This window comes from Herpailurus yagouaroundi, unplaced genomic scaffold, assembly GCF_014898765.1.
Source record: "Herpailurus yagouaroundi ecotype Mexico unplaced genomic scaffold, PumYag 162525, whole genome shotgun sequence".
In the NCBI taxonomy this organism is placed as follows: Eukaryota; Metazoa; Chordata; class Mammalia; order Carnivora; family Felidae; genus Herpailurus; species Herpailurus yagouaroundi.
Window position 1 is genome coordinate 863 of NW_024423247.1, and position 18,992 is coordinate 19,854.

General features: G+C 43.7%; 1 protein-coding gene across 8 annotated transcripts in view; it reads right to left on the reverse strand.

Moving 5' to 3' along the window:
• Window positions 1–2,221: 2,221 nt before the first annotated feature.
• Window positions 2,222–18,992, reverse strand: part of LOC121026811 (beta-1,4-galactosyltransferase 4) — a 28,756-nt gene continuing 11,985 nt past the window's right edge. For 4 of the 8 annotated variants that reach the window (XM_040469592.1, XM_040469591.1, XM_040469593.1 and 1 more), the window contains 6 exons: window positions 16,867–17,099; window positions 14,391–14,578; window positions 9,409–9,531; window positions 7,217–7,321; window positions 3,501–3,599; window positions 2,222–3,202 (listed from right to left, as the gene is read on the reverse strand). In XM_040469592.1, the coding sequence (XP_040325526.1) occupies window positions 3,070–3,202; window positions 3,501–3,599; window positions 7,217–7,321; window positions 9,409–9,531; window positions 14,391–14,578; window positions 16,867–17,099 (881 nt within the window). In that variant the 3' untranslated portion in view covers window positions 2,222–3,069. Of the gene's footprint in view, window positions 3,203–3,500; window positions 4,040–7,216; window positions 7,322–9,408; window positions 9,532–14,390; window positions 14,579–16,866; window positions 17,100–18,992 lie in introns of those variants that run through there. The other 4 variants (XM_040469597.1, XM_040469595.1, XM_040469596.1 and 1 more) reach the window with 4 other exon arrangements.

Consider the following 18,992-nt stretch of genomic DNA (forward strand, 5'->3'; position numbering starts at 1 on the left):
GAGCTCGAGCCCTGCTTCTGGTGAGCCCCACTTGTCTCTCTCTCTGCCCCCCATGGGATTCTTTCTCTCTCTGCTCTTGCTCACTTGTGCCCAGTCTATTAAAAAAAGGAAAAGAAAATGAGAGAAGCCAGCCCCCCTCCAAAAATTAAAAAATGAGAGAAGCCAAGATGCAGGCAATGTGATCTTGAAGTCAGGACACCTGAGTGTGTGCCCTGACCCTGCCATTTACTAGCTGTGCCATTTCTGGCAAGTCCCCCACCTGTTCAGAACCTCTACTTCCTCATCTACCCTACTTATCTCAAGAGTCAACAGGATCAATAAAGTGTGTGTAAAAACATCACAAGAGCATAAAGAATCGTAAAACTGAGTGGAAGTGGAAGTGAGAAAAAAACCAACCCAAACTTTTAAAGGAGCACACTCTTCCAAGTATTTGTGATGTCCAAATAGACTGCACTCCTATAATCCTTAGCAATTACGGTAGGCAGATCTACAAAGCTCAAAAACCTTGGTCTCTTTGTTGCAGTTGACAATGAGAACATACAGGGCAGGTATTGGGGAAACTTGGTTCCTTTGAGGCTGAACTCCTCTGCCCAGCTGTGGAGACAAGGAGGTGGATGGCAGCCATGAGCAGACAGTTGTCACTCCCCAGTGCAGGTAAAGTGGCATGGTAGAGAAATAGAGGTCCTTTTTTTTAAATGTTTATTTTTGAGAGAGAGAGAGAGAGAGTAAGAGTGAGCGGGGGAGGAGCAGAGAGAGAGGGAGCTGGAGAATCTGAAGCAGGCTCTGCACTGTCAGGGCACAGTCAGTGCAGAACTCAATGCAGGGCTCAATGCAGAGATCGTGACCTGAGCCAGAGTCTGACACTTAACCAACTGAGCCAGCCAGATGCCCCTAGGTCTTAAAAAATTCTGTTCCACCTTGAGAGGTTTCACAATGAGTCATTTCAACGACTGGTGCATTATATTGGTTGCAAGAATGATCTGAAGAGTAATAGGCATAGTACAGTGGTTTCTAACATTAAAAAAAAAATGCAGATGCCTACTCGTCATTGAAAACACAGAATTTCCATTGTAGTGGCTATATTCTGTTGCTATTTAATAAAAAACTGAATTCTCAAATACGGATCCTCAAATTCCTTGCACGTATTATTCTCTTCCTTTACCCTCCCAACCATGACCTGGGACCCACAGCCTCCAAAATGGGGATCCCTGGCATGGGCTTTGGGCAATTACAACAGGGCAGTCTGCATATGATTATAATTAAGAGAATGTGGGGCAGCATGCTAAAGATTCTGCAGAAAAGAGAGAGAATAGGAACATGAAAACCACCATTATTTTCTTTGCTAAATGGAGAAAAAACACAGCTTTTACTTGTCCCTACTAAGTTAGACGTAAAGCAGGCCAGCCCTAGGTAAACCTGTCCTATCTATAAAATGTATCTTCCTTTCAAATTCTCATTCCCCACTTGGGAGGTGACTGCTGCCTTTCTTGGGAGCCCCAAACCCTCCTATTCCCTCCCTCTCCCTGTTTGGGAAGGACATTATTTACACTTACTGGCTAGCACTCGTTCATGTTAAAGTTTAACGATTAAAATGTCATATAATAAGGATGGATGGAGAGACCCTGGGGCACGGTTGCATTAATGCTTGCTTAAGAACATCCACATCTACCTTATTTATGTGCCCATTCACTCATGCAAACAAAATATTATTTCTGTTCTGACCCAGAATCCATTTCCTATTACCTTCCTTAGATAATCCTTGCACATCCCTGCCCCCCAACCCCAGGAAGCTCAGAGGTATTGGTGGCTTCTCTCCCAAATCACTGCTGCTGCCCAAGTCAGTGCCCCGGCCCCACCTTCCTTATCAAAGGCTTCCCAAGCCCTGGCCTCCACCCCTCCTATCCTATAACCAACGAGGTGCGCCCCAGAGGCCAGTCCTGCTGCACCCAGTGCTGATGGTGGGGAAGGAGCAGGCACAAGAGGATGAAGAGAACAAAGGCATGATAGGCCCAGGAGAGGAGATGCAGAGGCAGCTGCCATGGGCCTGCCGCCAGTTGACAAAGGGGAAAAACAGGAAGAAGGAACAGAAGGATACAAAAAAAAAAAGAAAGGGAGTAAGGGGACTCAGTCTCATTTGCTTGTAAACTGCTGAGGATTATGGATACTGAAATAAACACATCTACAGGCCTCAAACAACAGTGACAAACCAAGACTAGGCACCAAAAGCTTTTCCATATTTTACTACAGAGGTACTTTCGATCTATTGTGAGTGAATATGTAATTTGTAAACAGCTAATTCATATCCTACATGTACAAAATCATTTTTACAAAAATACTTTAAAAACTAGTAGATAATGTGTTCCCTGCTGGGCTATTCCTGGGAAGACATGTCTGGGCAGGTGACCCCCAGGACAGGGAGCAGCAGCAGTGACCAGCACAACTGTGGCTGCTTCTCCATCACTGTCCTCCTCCCAGCCCTTCATCCTCAAGTTCACTGCATCTTGATTCTTCACCTTTCTCCTCTCTTCTGCGGCCTTCTTCCCACCTGGGGCCCAGCTCTTCAGAGGAGCGTGCAGGATAAATGAATAACAGGTAGACTTCTTCGTACCTTTCTACCACAGACGAGAACAATTCTGGTTCTCTGAGACATTCAGCAATCCTATTTCCTGTGGGCTTTCTTAGCCCAAACTTAAATATCCTTCAATCCAAGTTCTCAAGTAGCTAGGCTTCATGGTATTCTTTGAATAGTCCTTTTATACTCAGTCCTTCAAGTATCTGTATTACAAGATTTAACCCTCAGGGGGAAAACAACCAAGAAAGCTGTCTTCTTCCAATTGTTTTACATCCCGTATTACTTGGAGCTCTGCTAAGAAAATACAAAAAGAAAAAGTTCAGCTCAATAATTAGCTGCAACAAGTTCTTAATGTGTGCTACTAGTCCAAAAATTATTGGTCTCTAGCCCAAAATTATTGAAAGAAAATATTCAGTTCTTCCGAATGTGTCTAGTCCAAAATTACTGCAATAAAATAGTCAGTTCTTCCGAATGTCACCAGAAGATCCAAGGTCACGTTATGCACCAGACCAGAAATCCACCGTGATGTTGGTATATAAAGGATTATAATCCACAGAGAGTAATTTATAAATACAACTAGTCAACCCATCTGTTCTCCAGACTTGTGACACCTGATGTAAGAGCTTCATCCTAAAGATAAAAAGAACAGTGTAAATGGTAATGCAAGAATTTAACACATATTTCCATTGCTTTTTGCCCTGCCCCCAAATTTGACAAAAACATCTTTGTCAATTATCGTACCATCTGGATTTCCTGCTGCAAAAAGTTAATTTTCCCCGTCTAAAGTAACAGGACACCAATGATAGCCATGTGTTCACGTGTCAGACCTCATGTTAAGACCCTAGGGGCCCATGATGGGAAGAGTCAATGCACCCAGTCTACAGGACAGAAGGACGCACAAGTAACATGGACACAATGCAATACGCACCATCCATTGCTAACAGGTCCTTGGCTAAGCTTCAGGGTATCTATGAATCCTCCCATAGTGCTGTCTGTAGGCAGGAGGGTACACACCTCTCCTAAGAGTCTCAAACAAAATCAGGATATATGTAGAAGAGGATGAATGAAGCAGAACCTGACTTCGTGAAGGAGTCTGGGGAGGGGGCGCGGAGAAAGTAGACATGACTGAGGCTTAGGAGAAAGGTGCAGGAAAGGACAAACAGGCAGGGTCATCATCCCATGCAAGATTCAGAGACATGCAAAGCAGCAGGATGCGCTTCAAGAAGCAGCAGCAATTGCATGGCTGGAGCCCAGGGATGTGGGGAGTGAAGCATGTGGTGAGCTGAATTGGTCTCTAGGATTTTGGGGTGAAAAGCAAAACGTTTTGGTGACAGTATCAATGTGGACAGAGATCAGAAACACAATGAGCTAAGTAAGGTCAGAGAAAAATAATACAGTATGATTTCACTTGTATGAAGTTGAAAAACATATAAAACTAAACAATCTTTTTCACAGGGATACACACCTCTGGAAAAACAACAACAACGACAACAACAACAAAGAAACAGCAGAAATAACGATCATTATCACAAGTAATAATCACAAAAATTCAGGAAACCATGACCTCTCGGGTTGGGGGAAGGAAAGGGGTGGGGGGGGGTGGGTCACAGGTAACAAATATAACTTGGGTGGTGGGCACTACCACTGTTCATGGTACCAAGAATCTTCACACTTTTCAGACAGTTTGTAAGTATTATTTTGCAACTATTCCGTAATTAATTTTTTTTTAATTTTTTTTTTCTTTTTTTTTATTTTTTTTTTATTTTTTATTTTTTGGGACAGAGAGAGACAGAGCATGAACGGGGGAGGGGCAGAGAGAGAGGGAGACACAGAATCGGAAACAGGCTCCAGGCTCCGAGCCATCAGCCCAGAGCCCGACACGGGGCTCGAACTCACAGACCGCGAGATCGTGACCTGGCTGAAGTCGGACGCTTAACCGACTGCGCCACCCAGGCGCCCCTAATTTTTTTTTTTTTTAATGTAAAGAGAAAAATGCACTTCTATGGACAAAGACTAGAAAGACGCATGGAAAACAGAAGTAACTGTTTTGTTAAAGTTGCAGATTCTAACACATGGGCTAAAAGCCTTCTTTTTTTCAATTTTTATTTTTTTTTAATTTAAATCCAAGGTAGTTAACATATAGTGTAATAATGATTCCAGGAGAATTCATTGATTCATCACTTATATACAACACCCAGTGCTCATCCTAACAAGTGCCCTCCTTAATGCCCACCACCCATTTAGCCCACCCCACCCCCCACCCAACGCCCTGCCAACAACCCTCAGCTTGTTCTCTGTTTTTTTTTTTTATTTAAAAAAAATTTTTTTTTCAACGTTTATTTATTTTTGGGACAGAGAGAGACAGAGCATGAACGGGGGAGGGGCAGAGAGAGAGGGAGACACAGAATCGGAAACAGGCTCCAGGCTCTGAGCCATCAGCCCAGAGCCCGACGCGGGGCTCGAACTCACAGACCGCGAGATCGTGACCTGGCTGAAGTCGGACGCTTAACCGACTGCGCCACCCAGGCGCCCCTTGTTCTCTGTTTTTAAGAGTCTCTTATGGTTTGTCTCTCTCTGTTTTTATACTATTTTTGCTCCCCTTATGTTCATCTGTTTTGTATCTTAAATTCCATATATGAATGAAATCATATTTGTCTTTCTCTGACTGACTTATTTCACTTAGCATAATACACCCAAGTTCCATTAAAAGCCTTTTAATATTGTTTTAAAGTATAAGCTCTAACAAAGCCCTATAATATTTTAATACTGTTTTTTTAATGTTTATTATTTATTTTTGAGACAGAGACTGAGTGTAAGCGAGGGATGGACGGAGAGAGAGGAAGACACAGAATCCGAAGCAGGTTCCAGGCTCTGAACTGTCAGCACAGAGCCCGACACGGGGCTTGAACCCACAAACCATGAGATCATGACCTGAGCTGCAGTCAGACGCTTAACTGACTAAGCCACCCAGTCACCCCTAATATTGTTTTAAAATGTAGAAGAAGGGGCGCCTGGGTGGCGCAGTCGGTTAAGCGTCCAACTTCAGCCAGGTCACGATCTCGCGGTCCGTGAGTTCGAGCCCCGCGTCGGGCTCTGGGCTGATGGCTCAGAGCCTGGAGCCTGTTTCCTATTCTGTGTCTCCCTCTCTCTCTGCCCCTCACCCGTTCATGCTCTGTCTCTCTCTGTCCCCAAAATAAATAAAAAACGTTGAAAAAATTTAAAAAAAAAATAAAATAAAATAAAATGTAGAAGAAAATATCAGAACAAAGAACTGTAGATTCTTCAACTACAGTCCCATAAAGAACTGGCTTATCTGCCGGGTTCCTGGGTGAAAGGTCTAATTCCTGGGGCAAGAAAAGTATATGGTAAGCCTAGAACAGCTCATCACATAGAAGCACAGGTAAGGGAGCTCTCAAAACTAGTGTAGTTATGTCAAAGGACTCAGGAGTCAGCCTGAAGAAGATTCCACTTGCCAACAATGAGATAAACTGAGCATTGAAAAGAATATTAACTACATCCTGAAGGATGCTAGGGAACATCAAGTCATCATTTTGAAAAATGAAAAATCAGCACTGATTCTTTCCCTTTATCTGCCTTTTCTATAAGAACCATACCTTGGCATACTCAAACAGATGAAGGCAAGGCCTTCTTTGCAGAAAAATCTATCTAATAAATGCAGAAGGCATGATAGAATATCAGAATTTTGTGATTCCCAATGGAATAATAAATATATTCAATGAGCACCGATGGCTGATAAAATCATCAGGTGAAAGACTGATGGGGAACCTGGTTGGGACTGGTAGCACCTAAATCCACAGATCAATCTTAATATCACAAAGACCCAACAAGCCATCATATCTTCCAGTTGTGATACAAGAAGAGAGATGTGACATCATTGATGAAGTGTTCTAACCCTGAATAGTACTGCACTCTGTTCAAGCCTCCAGATCTAACTCCCAGCTTACAAGGGAATGTAGAGGTCAGAGGCACATATGAAGTTATACCACCAGGATGCAAGTCACAAAATCCACAAGGTATGAAATTGCAGGAGACAAATGACCTGATTTGTTCAACAAATAAAATGCAGCAGGCAAAAGGTAGTAGAGAGGTAATCTACAGACTGAGAGATTTCAGAGAGATCGTCCAAATGCAATGTGTGGATTGTGTCTAGATTCTGATGTGAATAAACCAACGGTTAAGGGAAAAAAAATTATGAGATGATCAAGGAAATCCAAACACTAAGTGGATATTTGATGATATTAAAGAAGTACTGTTAATTTCATTTTAGGTATACTGGTTTTCATTTTAGGTATACTGGTTTAAGACTTCTTATATTTAAGGATACATACTGAAGTATTTACACAGGATATGCTGTGATATCAGATTTGCTTCTAAATAATCTAGCGGGGGAGGAAGAAAAAGCAGGAGAAGGGAGAGAGGATGTGAGTTGGTAACTGTCGCAGCTAGGAATGGGGCACATGAGGGTTCCATATACCACTCCCTCTACTTTTGTGTCTGTTTGAAAACTGCCTTAATAAAAAGTTTTGAACAAAAGAAACTGGCTCATCTGATTGAATTCAGCAGACCTCACTGACAGAAGAAACTAAGCAGGTAGCCTGCCAGCCATATGAATCCAGGACTTACCGTTCTATATTCACCTCATTGCCTCTGTCTCTAGTGTGGAAGATCATTGTATATTTACCCACATTAGGCATTGGCCGGATTATTTTCATTCTATGAAGCTCAACCCTAGAAGAATAATAGAAGTGTTTTTTTAAAAAAAGTCTATCCCACTTCATCTACCACTAGATACTTAAGAAGAATCATTTGCAAAAATTTACATATATGTACACACACACACACACACAGTCACACAGAGCTTGATTATTAGGATATTAGAATATTAAAATTAGGATATTAAAAAAAAAGCAATCTTTTAACATCCGGCCTCAGGCAGCAAGTCTATAAAAGAATCACATTTAACATTTATTATTGGGGTAAAAGGGGAGGTGTCAATTTATAGTTTGTCATTTTCTAAAACACCTCAGGAAACGTTTATGTTCAAGTCATTGGTTTATTCATAGTTATTAGTCAAGAACGACTCTGGAGACCATGATGTTCTCCTCAAATGAAAGCAAAACTGGGGTCTCCCCCCTGCCTTGAAGCTGAGGAGGATCAAGAAGATAGTGAAGTCACATAATACATGCAAGATTCTATTAGTCATCCCATCTGGACAGTGAAATGATTTGGGGAACATGAGGGATACTGTTTACCTCTAGTCCTTGCTACTCTTGCCCAGAAATCCAACAGGTGCCCTGTGTTTACTTCATAAGCCACAGCCACACGGGCTGCCAACGGGCCAGGCCTTAGAGTACTGATGCCCATCACTATGACCATTCCTATGGAGCCTGTGGTGAGGGAAATGCATTCTCTCCTGCCAGAAACATTCCAGAGACTCTCAGCCGAGACATGGGAGCAAGACCAACATGGAGCCCTGGCTCCTTCACACTAAAGCACTGGGGCAGTTCTGGCAGTCACACATCTATTACTTCAGAACCCCAGCTAAGAAAGGTCCTTCGTAGGGGCGCCTGGATGGCTCAGCCGGTTAAGCATCCGACTTGGGCTCAGGTCATGATCTCGCAGCTCATGAGTTTGAGCCCCGTGTCGGGACTCTGTGCTGACAGCTCAGAGCCTGCAGCCTGCTTCTGCTTCGGTCTCCCTCTCTCTCTGCCCCTAACCCACTCGCATTCTGTCTCTATCTCAAAAATAAAGAAACATTAAAAAATAAAATAGAAAAGAAATGTCCTTTCTAAGAGGCAACAGTAGGAGGAAAGAGGGTCTCCCAATCGCCCCCAAAGCCTTATTATTAGAAGTCTGAAGATACTCGCCTCAATTGAGGCTACTGAATACTTATTCTTGGGAGCTAGGGATAAGATTGGGTCACAAAACCCAAGTTTGGCAGGGAGGGGGGAGCTGAGAGAAGACTCCAGACATACTCCCTTTGAGCCCCCAGAGCAGAAAGTAGTGCAAGAGAGCCTGAGGGTAATGCCAGCAGCCCTGAGTCTGGCTGGGGTGTCAGGCCAGCAGTTGCTCCCAGTGTGGGGGGCTGGCTAAGGCATAAGGGTGAAAGGGAATCTTGGTCTGATCCTGGGTGTGCCACTCCTCACAGGCTGTTGGCATTCTCTGCTCTGGAAATTGAGAACTGTGCCAGGATTCCCTGGTGTCTGGTCAAAAGCACAGGCTTACAGGAGTGTCTGGGTGGCTCAGTTGGTTAAGCATCAGACTTTGGCCTAGGTCATGATCTTGTAGTTCCCGAGTTCGAGCCCCGCATCAGGCTCTGAGCTGACAGCTGTTGCAGACTCTGTGTCTCCCTCTCTCTCTCTGCCCCTCCCCCACTCAGGGTCTGTCTCTCTCTCTCTCTCTCTCTCTCTCTCAAAAGTAAATAAACATTAAAAAAAAAAAAAAGCTACAGGCTTACAATAGGCTCTCTGGCCACTTTCCTCAAATTGCAGTTTTGCAGAGTTCTGGACCCTGTCTCTGTAAGTAATACCCACCAAGTCCGCAGAAACCCCCATCAACACTTCTGGTCTCTAAACACCCGCAGAAACAAACGACCCTCCATCATTTCTGAACTGCCAATGGCGAACGGCAATTTGGGCCATCCTGCCCTCCCCCTGCCCCCTGCCCCCTGCCCCCTGCCCCCTTTTAAGCCGGACTCCACGGCCTTATGACCTGCTGGACTGGCATCGAGAGGAACTATCCACAAATGAGGATTTCCAGAGCCACCACTGATAGACAGCAGAGCCCCATGAAGGGGACCTATCCCTGTTGTTCACCTGAGTCTGAGGTCATCGTCTTCGCCTCCCCATCCCCAGTAGTTGTTAGAGAATCCATTCACCTTGAAAAATTGCTCTCTGCTTAGGGCAGTAACACCCCCAAAATATCCGTTGTAACGTAACCTGGAGCAAAAGAGAGGAGAGAGAAGGTAACATTAGCACAAGGCCGTCTGTTCTCCACACACTCTTCAGAAATCTCTATTTCAGGCCTGGGATTCTAGGAACAGTATGAGGACCATGCACTTTCATCCATCCACCCCTACTTGACATCCACCTCCCCCAACGTTCCTGGCCTTCCCTGTCTGCCCTTCTTTCCTGTCGACGTAAGTGCTCACATCCGCTCACTAAGCAAAGTGCTATCCACCTGTTACTGTGAATGTTTGTGTGTGGAGGTCTACAGAGGTACCTATAAATGTGCAGCACGACATCAGGGTGAACAACAGATTTCATCTCACGTGCCAATCCAGTGAATAGTAATGGCTGCCAAGGGCACAGGGTTAAGAAGGATTCTGAGGCAGCCTCCAGGTTCAGCATGAATGAATGCCATAATGAATATACTGTTTTTTTACTTTTACTTTTTTTTTTTTTTTTTTGGGGCGGGGGTCAGGTAGAGAGGACACAGCTCCTCACACACTTTGTCTGCAAACTCCACTTCTCTGCATGCAAATCTCCATCTCATTGTCTGCGTGGTGGAGAAGCCAAGGCACCTCAACAATCCTAAGGTTTCTGGCTTGGGTAACAAGGTAGATGATACAGTCTTAAAAAAAAAAAAAAAATAGAGGGGCGCCTGGGTGGCTCAGTCGGTTAAGCATCCGACTTCGGCTCAGGTCATGATCTCGCAGTCCGTGAGTTCGAGCCCCACGTCGGGCTCTGTGCTGACAGCTCAGAGCCTGGAGCCTGTTTCAGATTCTGTGTCTCCCTCTCGCTGACCCTCCCCTGTTCATGCTGTCTCTCTCTGTCTCAAAAATAAAATAAAAACGTTAAAAAAAATTAAAAAAAAAAAAAAGAGTACACAGAACAATAAGAGGAAGACACTGAATTTTATGTTTTGGATAAGCTGAATTTGAGATACCCCTAGTGCTTTTGCTAGTGGGCAAAAGGATATAGGGTTCAAGTTCAAAAGAGAAGAGTGGCTACAGATACGACTTTGGAACTAAGATGTCAAGAGGCAGTAGCTGAAGGGGCAGGAGTAGGAGACATGGCCTGAAGACAACATAGTAGGTGATAAGAGAGCACAGAGTGGAGCTATGTGGATACGATAAGAAAAAGGGAAGGGAGAAGAGGTCAAGAAGGACCTTGAGAGGTCAGAGAGCACCTCCCAGTCATACGGACTCTTATGGATTATTGGCACACAAATTAGCATATCTGAGAAATAAAGATAACCCCTGAATATCACACTGTAACAATTCAGAAATGCAAATGAGGGCAGCTTAATAACTTAGATGTTACTAGATAAAAAGATAAGAATATATGGAGAATTTCTAACTTTAATTAACTTCACTTCAAAGTATTCCAGGACCAATTAAATATTTCTGCTTTGCAGGGCACCTGGGCGACTCAGTAGGTTAAGCATCCAACCCTTGATTTTGGCTCAAGTCATGGTCTCACATTTGTGAGATAGAGCCCCACATCATCAGGCTCTGCGCTATCAGCAGATAGCTAGGGATTCTATCTCTCCCTCTGTCTATCTCCCTCCCCCGCTTGCACTCTCTCTCAAAATAAATAAAAATAAACTTTAAAAAACAAACAAAAGGAAAGATCAATAAACACATAGGCATTGCTATCTAACAGGTGGAGTCAGTCCCAAAAGCCAATTTGTAATTCAGCTATTTCTATGTTCTGAGTATAGATGGGGAGGCCCTGTTTAACCCACAGGGGAATAGATTTACTTATAACCCCTCAACCTAAAATTCTAGAAAATGGTATTACAACAACCTAAAATAAACAAAAGGAATGCAGGGCTCAGAAGGCAGCCGTTACTGGCCAAGACATCCACTGCAGTGACTTGAAGCCATGGCCACTGGACTCTGACAAGGGATTAAGGACCTGAGACCAGCAGCTTCATCAGGACACCGAGCAGCATCACTGCCCAGGCACAACCTGCCAAGCACCAACAATGGGTCACCAGAAGAGAACCAGCATCACTGATTTGGGAGTGATGTATTAAATAACCACTATCCACTGTGTGCAAAACCGCTGGCTAGATGCTGTAACAGGTAGGCCCTGCCCTCAAAGAGCTTATAGTCTAACACAAGAGGCAAACTTCATCAGCGTTCTGAGGAAGGAGAGGCCATGCATCAGGGGGCCAGCAGGTGGGTCTGGGAGGATTCAGATAGGTAGGAAAATGGGGAAACTCTTGGTGGTCAGAACTCCATGAGGAAAAGTGGAGAGACACACAAAGGAGGGCTGTCTGGGAGCACCCAGAAAGCAGTGTAGATGCAGTGGGAGGTACCGTAAGAAAGGTTTAAGGAACTCTTAGTTTCCCAGCTATTTCTTAGATGGCTAACGTCTACGTGTTCATTGATCTTTGCTTTTGGCTTTTCTTATTACCAGGAAAAGCTTAAATATTAAATTGGCCTTGGAACACTTTTTTTTTTTTTTTAGGGCTGTAAGGCCCAACGGTAGGGAAAACATAGTCATAAAATAACAGTAGAGTCCTTGAAGAAAGCAGGCAGGTACCAAAGGAATTCTTGGCAGTAAAATTTCCCACAGGCTGGTGCAGGGCTTCATCACTGATCCATAGTCAGTAGGATAAACAAGATTTTTTTCTGGCCTCATCAGAGTCCGAGACAGGGCAAATTACTTCAAGTTCTTCCCTCTGCAGGGTAAAAACTTCTTGTATTTCTCCTCATGGGGCTGTGGTAACAATGATTAAAGCTAAAGTGGGTGGGGTTTTAAGCTCTGTGACTCAGTGAAACATAGTGACCAGCAGGGAGAAGACACTTAGCTACCTTCAACCCCACCGGCCCTCCAGGCAAATAGAGGGGCTTTGCCCAAAGTAACAAAGGTAAGAAGTAGGTAAGCGGAGATAAGAGCAATTCCTACATTACTTGCACTCACCTCTCTCTGGCCCCAGAAGATGAGGCGGTTTACATGATTCATATAAAGAAGTAGAAAAACGTAAATAACAAACAACCAGGACCAGAGGAAAACTTAAATCAGAACAGAAGATTAACATGGGAAATATATTAGAACTCTGATCTACAGATAGATTCTTCTCTCAGCTTCTGAAAGAAAGCCATGGATTTGGCTCAGAACTTCTTACATCCAGATCAGAAGAGAAGACACATTCAATCACCTGATTCCTATTAAGAAAACCCTGCCAGTTACTCAAAGACGACAAAGGCTCTCTGATATCTAGTTATAAAAGAAATGTCTGGCCAGTTACAAGAACAAATCAAAACATCAAGATTCATACAAGGGCTGTTTTTAGAGTAAGTAGCATCTGATTGTGGCACTGAAGTTTTGCTGAAAATTTATTTCCAGCAGAAAAGCCCAAGAATTCAGATTCTTGAGGTCTGACTTAAAAAAAAAAATCTAGAATCCCAACAGAAAGCCTTTAAACAATCCCGTGTAGCTACACTCTGAAATAAACAACGAAAACAATCTTGTGTGATTATAATGTCTTATCACAGATGTTCAGAAAGAACTGGACCCTATGAAAGGGTCAAAGTACAGGTATTCTGTGTTATATACATGGTGATAGCTTATAAATTTTACGCATATGGTTGACATGCTTCTGAAAATGCCAAGGTACCCCGACATAGTAAGCTGCTTTCTTCCATGCAGAGGTGGCTCTAGGAGACCAGAAAACAAAACGTCCAGGTAAGAATCAGGATATAATTCCTCAAAGGAAAAAAATCCTGTGATTCTCTTCCAGACCCCTCCCCTGCCCTCTGGCCCCACTATCCCTGCCTAATTCAGGAGCATGGCATCTCCTCTCCCAGCTTCTCCCCTCTGCCTCACTCCACTCAATACACTAAAGGCCAGCAATGAGCTTTCTCCTGTCATTCTTCAGCTGTAACCATGTGTCAGATGCCCCCCAGTCCCTTCCACAGGAAATCCAACTTCCTCAGCAGACTGAACAAGGCCTGCATAATCTGCCTACCCTCATCTCTTGCCTCCCCTCCCTCCACCATCCCAGACATTCATTTTCCAGCCCAAATGAACTACCTGCATTTCCCCCCAAAACCACGCCATGTTCTCTCTTGCTTCCACATCTTGGAAGCTGGGAAACTCCCACGGTTGCACAAGATGAAGGTGCCATGTTCTCTGGGGAAGAGCTTTAGACCCTTCCGTAAGTGTTTCTTAAAGACCTCGTGTGCTCACCCATTGTGGCTTATTCTAGGCATTTGTTTATATCCCAAGTGTTACACGGGGCTTGGGTTCAAAGTCAGTAAGGCTGAACAGAAGCTATGTGTCTGCTCAGAGGTGGAGGGGATGGAAACGAAGATAGAAATGATGGTGTCTAAGCAATTCTCACAGTGGTTGTGAGAGTGAGGAACTTGTCCTGGGTGTCCTGCCCCTGAACAGACTACTCAGTGGATATGCCCTTCCCCACTCTCCCTCAGAACCCTGGGAAGATGTCACAGTCTGAAAAGAAGAGTCAGTTTCACAACAGAGGCCTAAACGTTGACCGAAGGCGCATGCTCTCATTGCCTGCTAGAAGGGGAAGTCAGGGACACCTACTCAGTGTGGACTTGCTTGTGAAAGCTGCACCGTGGGGGTGCCGTGGGCGGGGCTGGCCCTCATTTGCAATGCCTGGATTGCCTTCCCTATCCTGTTCTTTCCCTTCCTCTTTCATCCTCTGCCAGGGTTGGTATAATTCCTGTTTTGAACTCTAAGTGATACGTCCTGGACCATTTTTCCTGTTCTTTATTTTTCTATAATAGTCTGGACACTACGCCCCCCACAGCTTTGATGACAACAGAGCAAGTTTCTCCGCCTACGCAAGCCCTGGGCAGAGCTACCGTACCGCTTACCTGTACCCAGTGCTGTTCCGGCCAACCACCAGATGCTTGGGCTGCTCCTCACACTTATAAATGTTCAAGTCGTTCTCGGGGACCAGGTCCACATCGTGGAAAATAAAGCAGTCCCAGTTTTCATCCTTGAGAGCTTCTAGATAGCCCACATTCAAGAGTTTGGCTCGATTAAACTTTTTACTTCCAGCCTATAGATACAGAAATTAAAACTTGAAAAGCTCCAGAGATAAGGTTTCACACCATGCCTCTCTTCAGTTCAGAGGCAAGAGCTGGAATTATTCTTTCCAAAGCACAAGAATATACTTGTGACATGAAGATCTAACAGAGTAGATGTGATCATAAAAGACCACTTGCTTGTGTGTTTGTTTTTTTTTTCCATATACATTTACATTCTAAAAGCTATAAACATGCCTTGAAATGGACAGTTGCTGTTTAATGCGTATAGAGTTTCAGTTTTGCAAGGTGAATAATTTCTAGAGAGTGCTTACACAATACTGTGAATATACTTCACACTACTGAACTGTATGCTTAAAAACAGTTAAGATGCACTTTTAGTGACTGTGAACCTGGGGAGATTCTGGCAGGGCTCAGGGTGTCAGATTTCACTGTTCTCCCAGTCCATCAACCTTGCCTTGAAGCTCCTCAATAAAATGGTTTGATCCAAAAAAAAAAAAAAAAAAAGTTAAGATACTAAATTTCATGTGTATTTCACCACAATTTTTTAAAAGGTCATACTTTTAAAATACAAATAAAAATAACTCAAAAATTTTTTTAAAAAACATACATTTATTCCACATAAAACTATAAACCTTCTTACATGGTAGTCATGCCAATTACCATCATTGCTTTACTGTTTAACTTCTAGCTAATCCAATCTTACCCTATGTAACAAATTTGCACTAAGCTTCTGAGAGACACAGCTTGCCAGAAAAAAAAAAAAAAAAAAAAAAACAAGAAATCTGGACCTATAAACAGAAGTTATTGGGGTGAGGGGTGGCTCAGTCAGTTAAGCGTCCAACTTCAGCTGAGGTCATGATCTCACAGTCTGTGAGTTCGAGCCCTGCATCAGGCTCTGTGCTGACAGCTCCGAGCCTGGCCCCTGCTTCAGATTCTTTGTCTCCTTCTCTCTGCCCCTCCCCTGCTTACCCTCTGTCTCTCTCACTCTCAAAAATAAACAAACATTAACATTTAATGGCAGAAGGTAATCCTCATAGTGACCTCATGGAAAGGGATTCATCACTGGGTAAGAAGAGAACACAATTCAAACAATAATATGAACAAAGCTATGTCATATGAAAAAGATTTTACGGAATTAATTTTTTATGGCTATTTGCATCAAGTTCCTTATGAATAAATTCCAGTTTAATAAACAGTTTATCATAACAGAAGTACAGGCAATTCTCAAGTTACCACAGTATTTTCCTGAAAAGAATAACAAAGCACACATATTTTTTCTAGTCACAAAATACTGTACATTGGGGGTTGCTGTCCTGAGTAAGGATGGAGAATGACTAACAATGTTAAAAAGAAAAATAAGTATAAACCAATAGTAAAATTTTGTTTCAAATCCTATAAAATGGCCCCTGGTTATTAGAAAGTATACACTGGAGAACTGCATCTTCTGATTTGTCGAAAGTTGTCCTAAAACAAATACTGCTGGTTATAAAATGCAGTTAATGATTTTGAATATGAAGCATGCAGTTAATGATTTTGCATTCTTGTCATCTGTAAGGATTTGAGGGGAAATTATTTGGACGGTCTGGGACAATTTGGGGGAGCTAGACACGGATATTTAAGTGGATATCTTATTTTTTTTTCAATAAACATTAATACCAAATACAGGCATCTTTCATCAGCCACTCTACTTAGAGCTAAATTCTTCAAAACCAGCCTACACTTATCACTTACTGTATACCTACTAAATTGTCCTCTGGAAGCCTAATACATGAGTCGAGAAAGTGAAAATGAAACATAAAATGTTTTATATAATAAAAGTTATAGTCAGAAAGGAGGAAACAGTCCTAGAACTCCATGGCTATTAGCACAGTAATCTGTAGGATCCCCTGCCTAGATCCCCACTGAATAGCTATGCTCAATAATGAAAAATTCCAGCATCTCATCGTGCAGTGTATAGCAGCTGCAGGAGGAAATATAAGGTAAATCTCAGGAGAAAATCTTTGGGCAGTCATTGGCTAACACAGAAGGGCTCACACAGACAAAAATAAAACAAACCAGACTTCCTCCAGAGGTTCGCATCAGAGGCAGTAAAATTCCCAGCACTTAGTCTGATTATTCCACACTCTGAGACAAGAATTGCCTTTACTCCTTTCATGGATAAATGAGGTAGGAGACCTTTTCTTTGGTGACAGTTTGGTGCTCCTTTTACCTAAGATACCCAGAGGGCCAAGTCCCTCGGTCTCTCCTCACAGAGAGGAGGACTGGGAGGGCAGAGCCTGGGTGTGCTCCCCACACTCACCTGGTGGATGACGTAGATGCCATAGTCCAGCTGCTGCCTCTGCAAGAAGGGATGGAGGTGTTCGAGCAGGTACAGCAGGTGTTTCTCTCGGTTCCGGTGTGGAATGAGTATGGCGACCCGCTGGGAAGCCTTACATTCCTCGGGGTGATACCGGCCTCTGTGCACTTTGGGATTTTTTGCCTCCACTTCTTCCAGAGTGAGATCTGGTTTGAAAACGAGCTTGTTTTGGCCCCCTACAATAAAAACAGGACCCAGGAAAGAACAGTAGCTGTCTCATCAAGGGCTGATAGGATTATATGAGCACTGACCTAAAGCCCTTAGAACATTGCCCAGCACACAGTGAGGACCATGAGTGTCAGCTTTTATTATTATTACTTTAAAGCCTCTTTTGGTCATGAACTATAACCAGAGTCATGTGACCCAGGGTATTTTCTGCAAAAGCAAGTAAATGACATATGAGAGCATTCTCTTGTGGTGGGGTAACCAACTCTGGGTCTGTGATTCATCCGTACGGAGGAGATGCATTCTGTCCCACTGACCATGGTCAAGAGCCAAGATCAGGGCTAGACTGAATAACTTCAAATTTGCTCGATCCCCTTTTCCTTCTCAAAATTAAAACTCAAGAGCATTCCATGGAATCCAGCTCATGGTCAAGGCCATTTTCCCATTCTTTCCATGAGCTCCTGGGAGCTATCCTAGCTCCCCGAAGGTAAAAACCATGAAAGGAAATAGCAACTAGCCTCCTGCCTAACCCAGCAGTAACATGTATGTGCAACATCACAATTCTCCCATTGTGCATGGTAGCAGACATCCCAGTGGAGCATTTGCTCAGCGAGTCTGGACACAGCCTAACTAGATGAAACCCAGCGCCACCCATGGGAACCGACCTCATGCAAGGCTTTACAGATCAGGCTGAAGACACTGGCCCTCCTCCTCAATCTGAATTAACAGGGAATACTGACTGGTAAGAGAAGAGGCAGAGCTTTGGATAGAGAACTCTGCCACGCTTTTTTTTAACTCCATATATACTGGCCGGGCCATAACATCTCAAGATGCTTGCATGTTGTGCCGTCCTCTCCTGAACAAAGCAGTCACAGTCCCCTCCAATGTGTAAGTCACCACGCCTTGCTCCATGTGACCACTGCTGTCCTGGCCACGGCTGCTTAGACCAGGCTCCAGTGTCCGTGAAGTGGCTGAAAGACTCGGCCCAATGGCACCAAGGGCAAATAACTGCTTCCAGCCACCTACAGACAATAACCAGCCTCTAGGAAAGAGCCTTTCCTGAAGATGTTGACACATGGAGTTGGCAGGCAGAAATGCCCTAAAAACAAACAGTAAGAAAGGGAGTGACGTGAAAGGCAAGCTACCAGAGCAGCTGCCAGGCCGTAGAGCAGCTGGAAGATGATGGTGTGGCTGTTGAGATGGTTTCCCATGTAGCCTGTTATCAAGCCCCACCATGTGAGTTAACCCACGCCTCTATTCTTGGCCCCTGAAAGAGCCCCATGCGACAAGTCTGATATAAGCTAGTCCCCTTGCTCACTTTCTCATTGTGTTAACTTTTCAGGTGCCTACCCTTCTAGAGCCTGCTTCCATTCACTATTAGTCTCCCTACCACTCCCTTGGCATCTTCTCCAATTTTGTTTCTTCTTGGGTCACTAATGGCCCATGTTACTTCATCACTACTTTTGTCACCTTCTTAATCCAGGTACTTCCTCAGTATTATGTCATGGCCCATGTATTTTTATGAAAACTTTAATTGCTTAAATATGTTGTGAGGATTTTGAACAAGGGAGACAGTACAGTCAGATGTGTAGTTCAATGCCTCATTTTCCTATCTCAACTTGTGTAACTTGTGAGCAGAACAATTTCCCTCAGGTAATCAGGAGTGATATTTTGGCTGTTTCATGACTGAGTAAAGAGAAGCAGTATGCCAGTAGAAACACAGCACAAGGCTGTGATTCAGTGAGGAAAGAGAGTCTGCAGGTTTCGTTCATCTAAGAGCAAGAAGCCACCCCACAGGGGGCTACTTCAGTGTATGTATTTTTCTGAGACAGAAGGAATCTCAACTGGATTTTTGATGAACAAACAGGAATCCACCAGGCAGACAGAGATTGAGGAAAGGCATT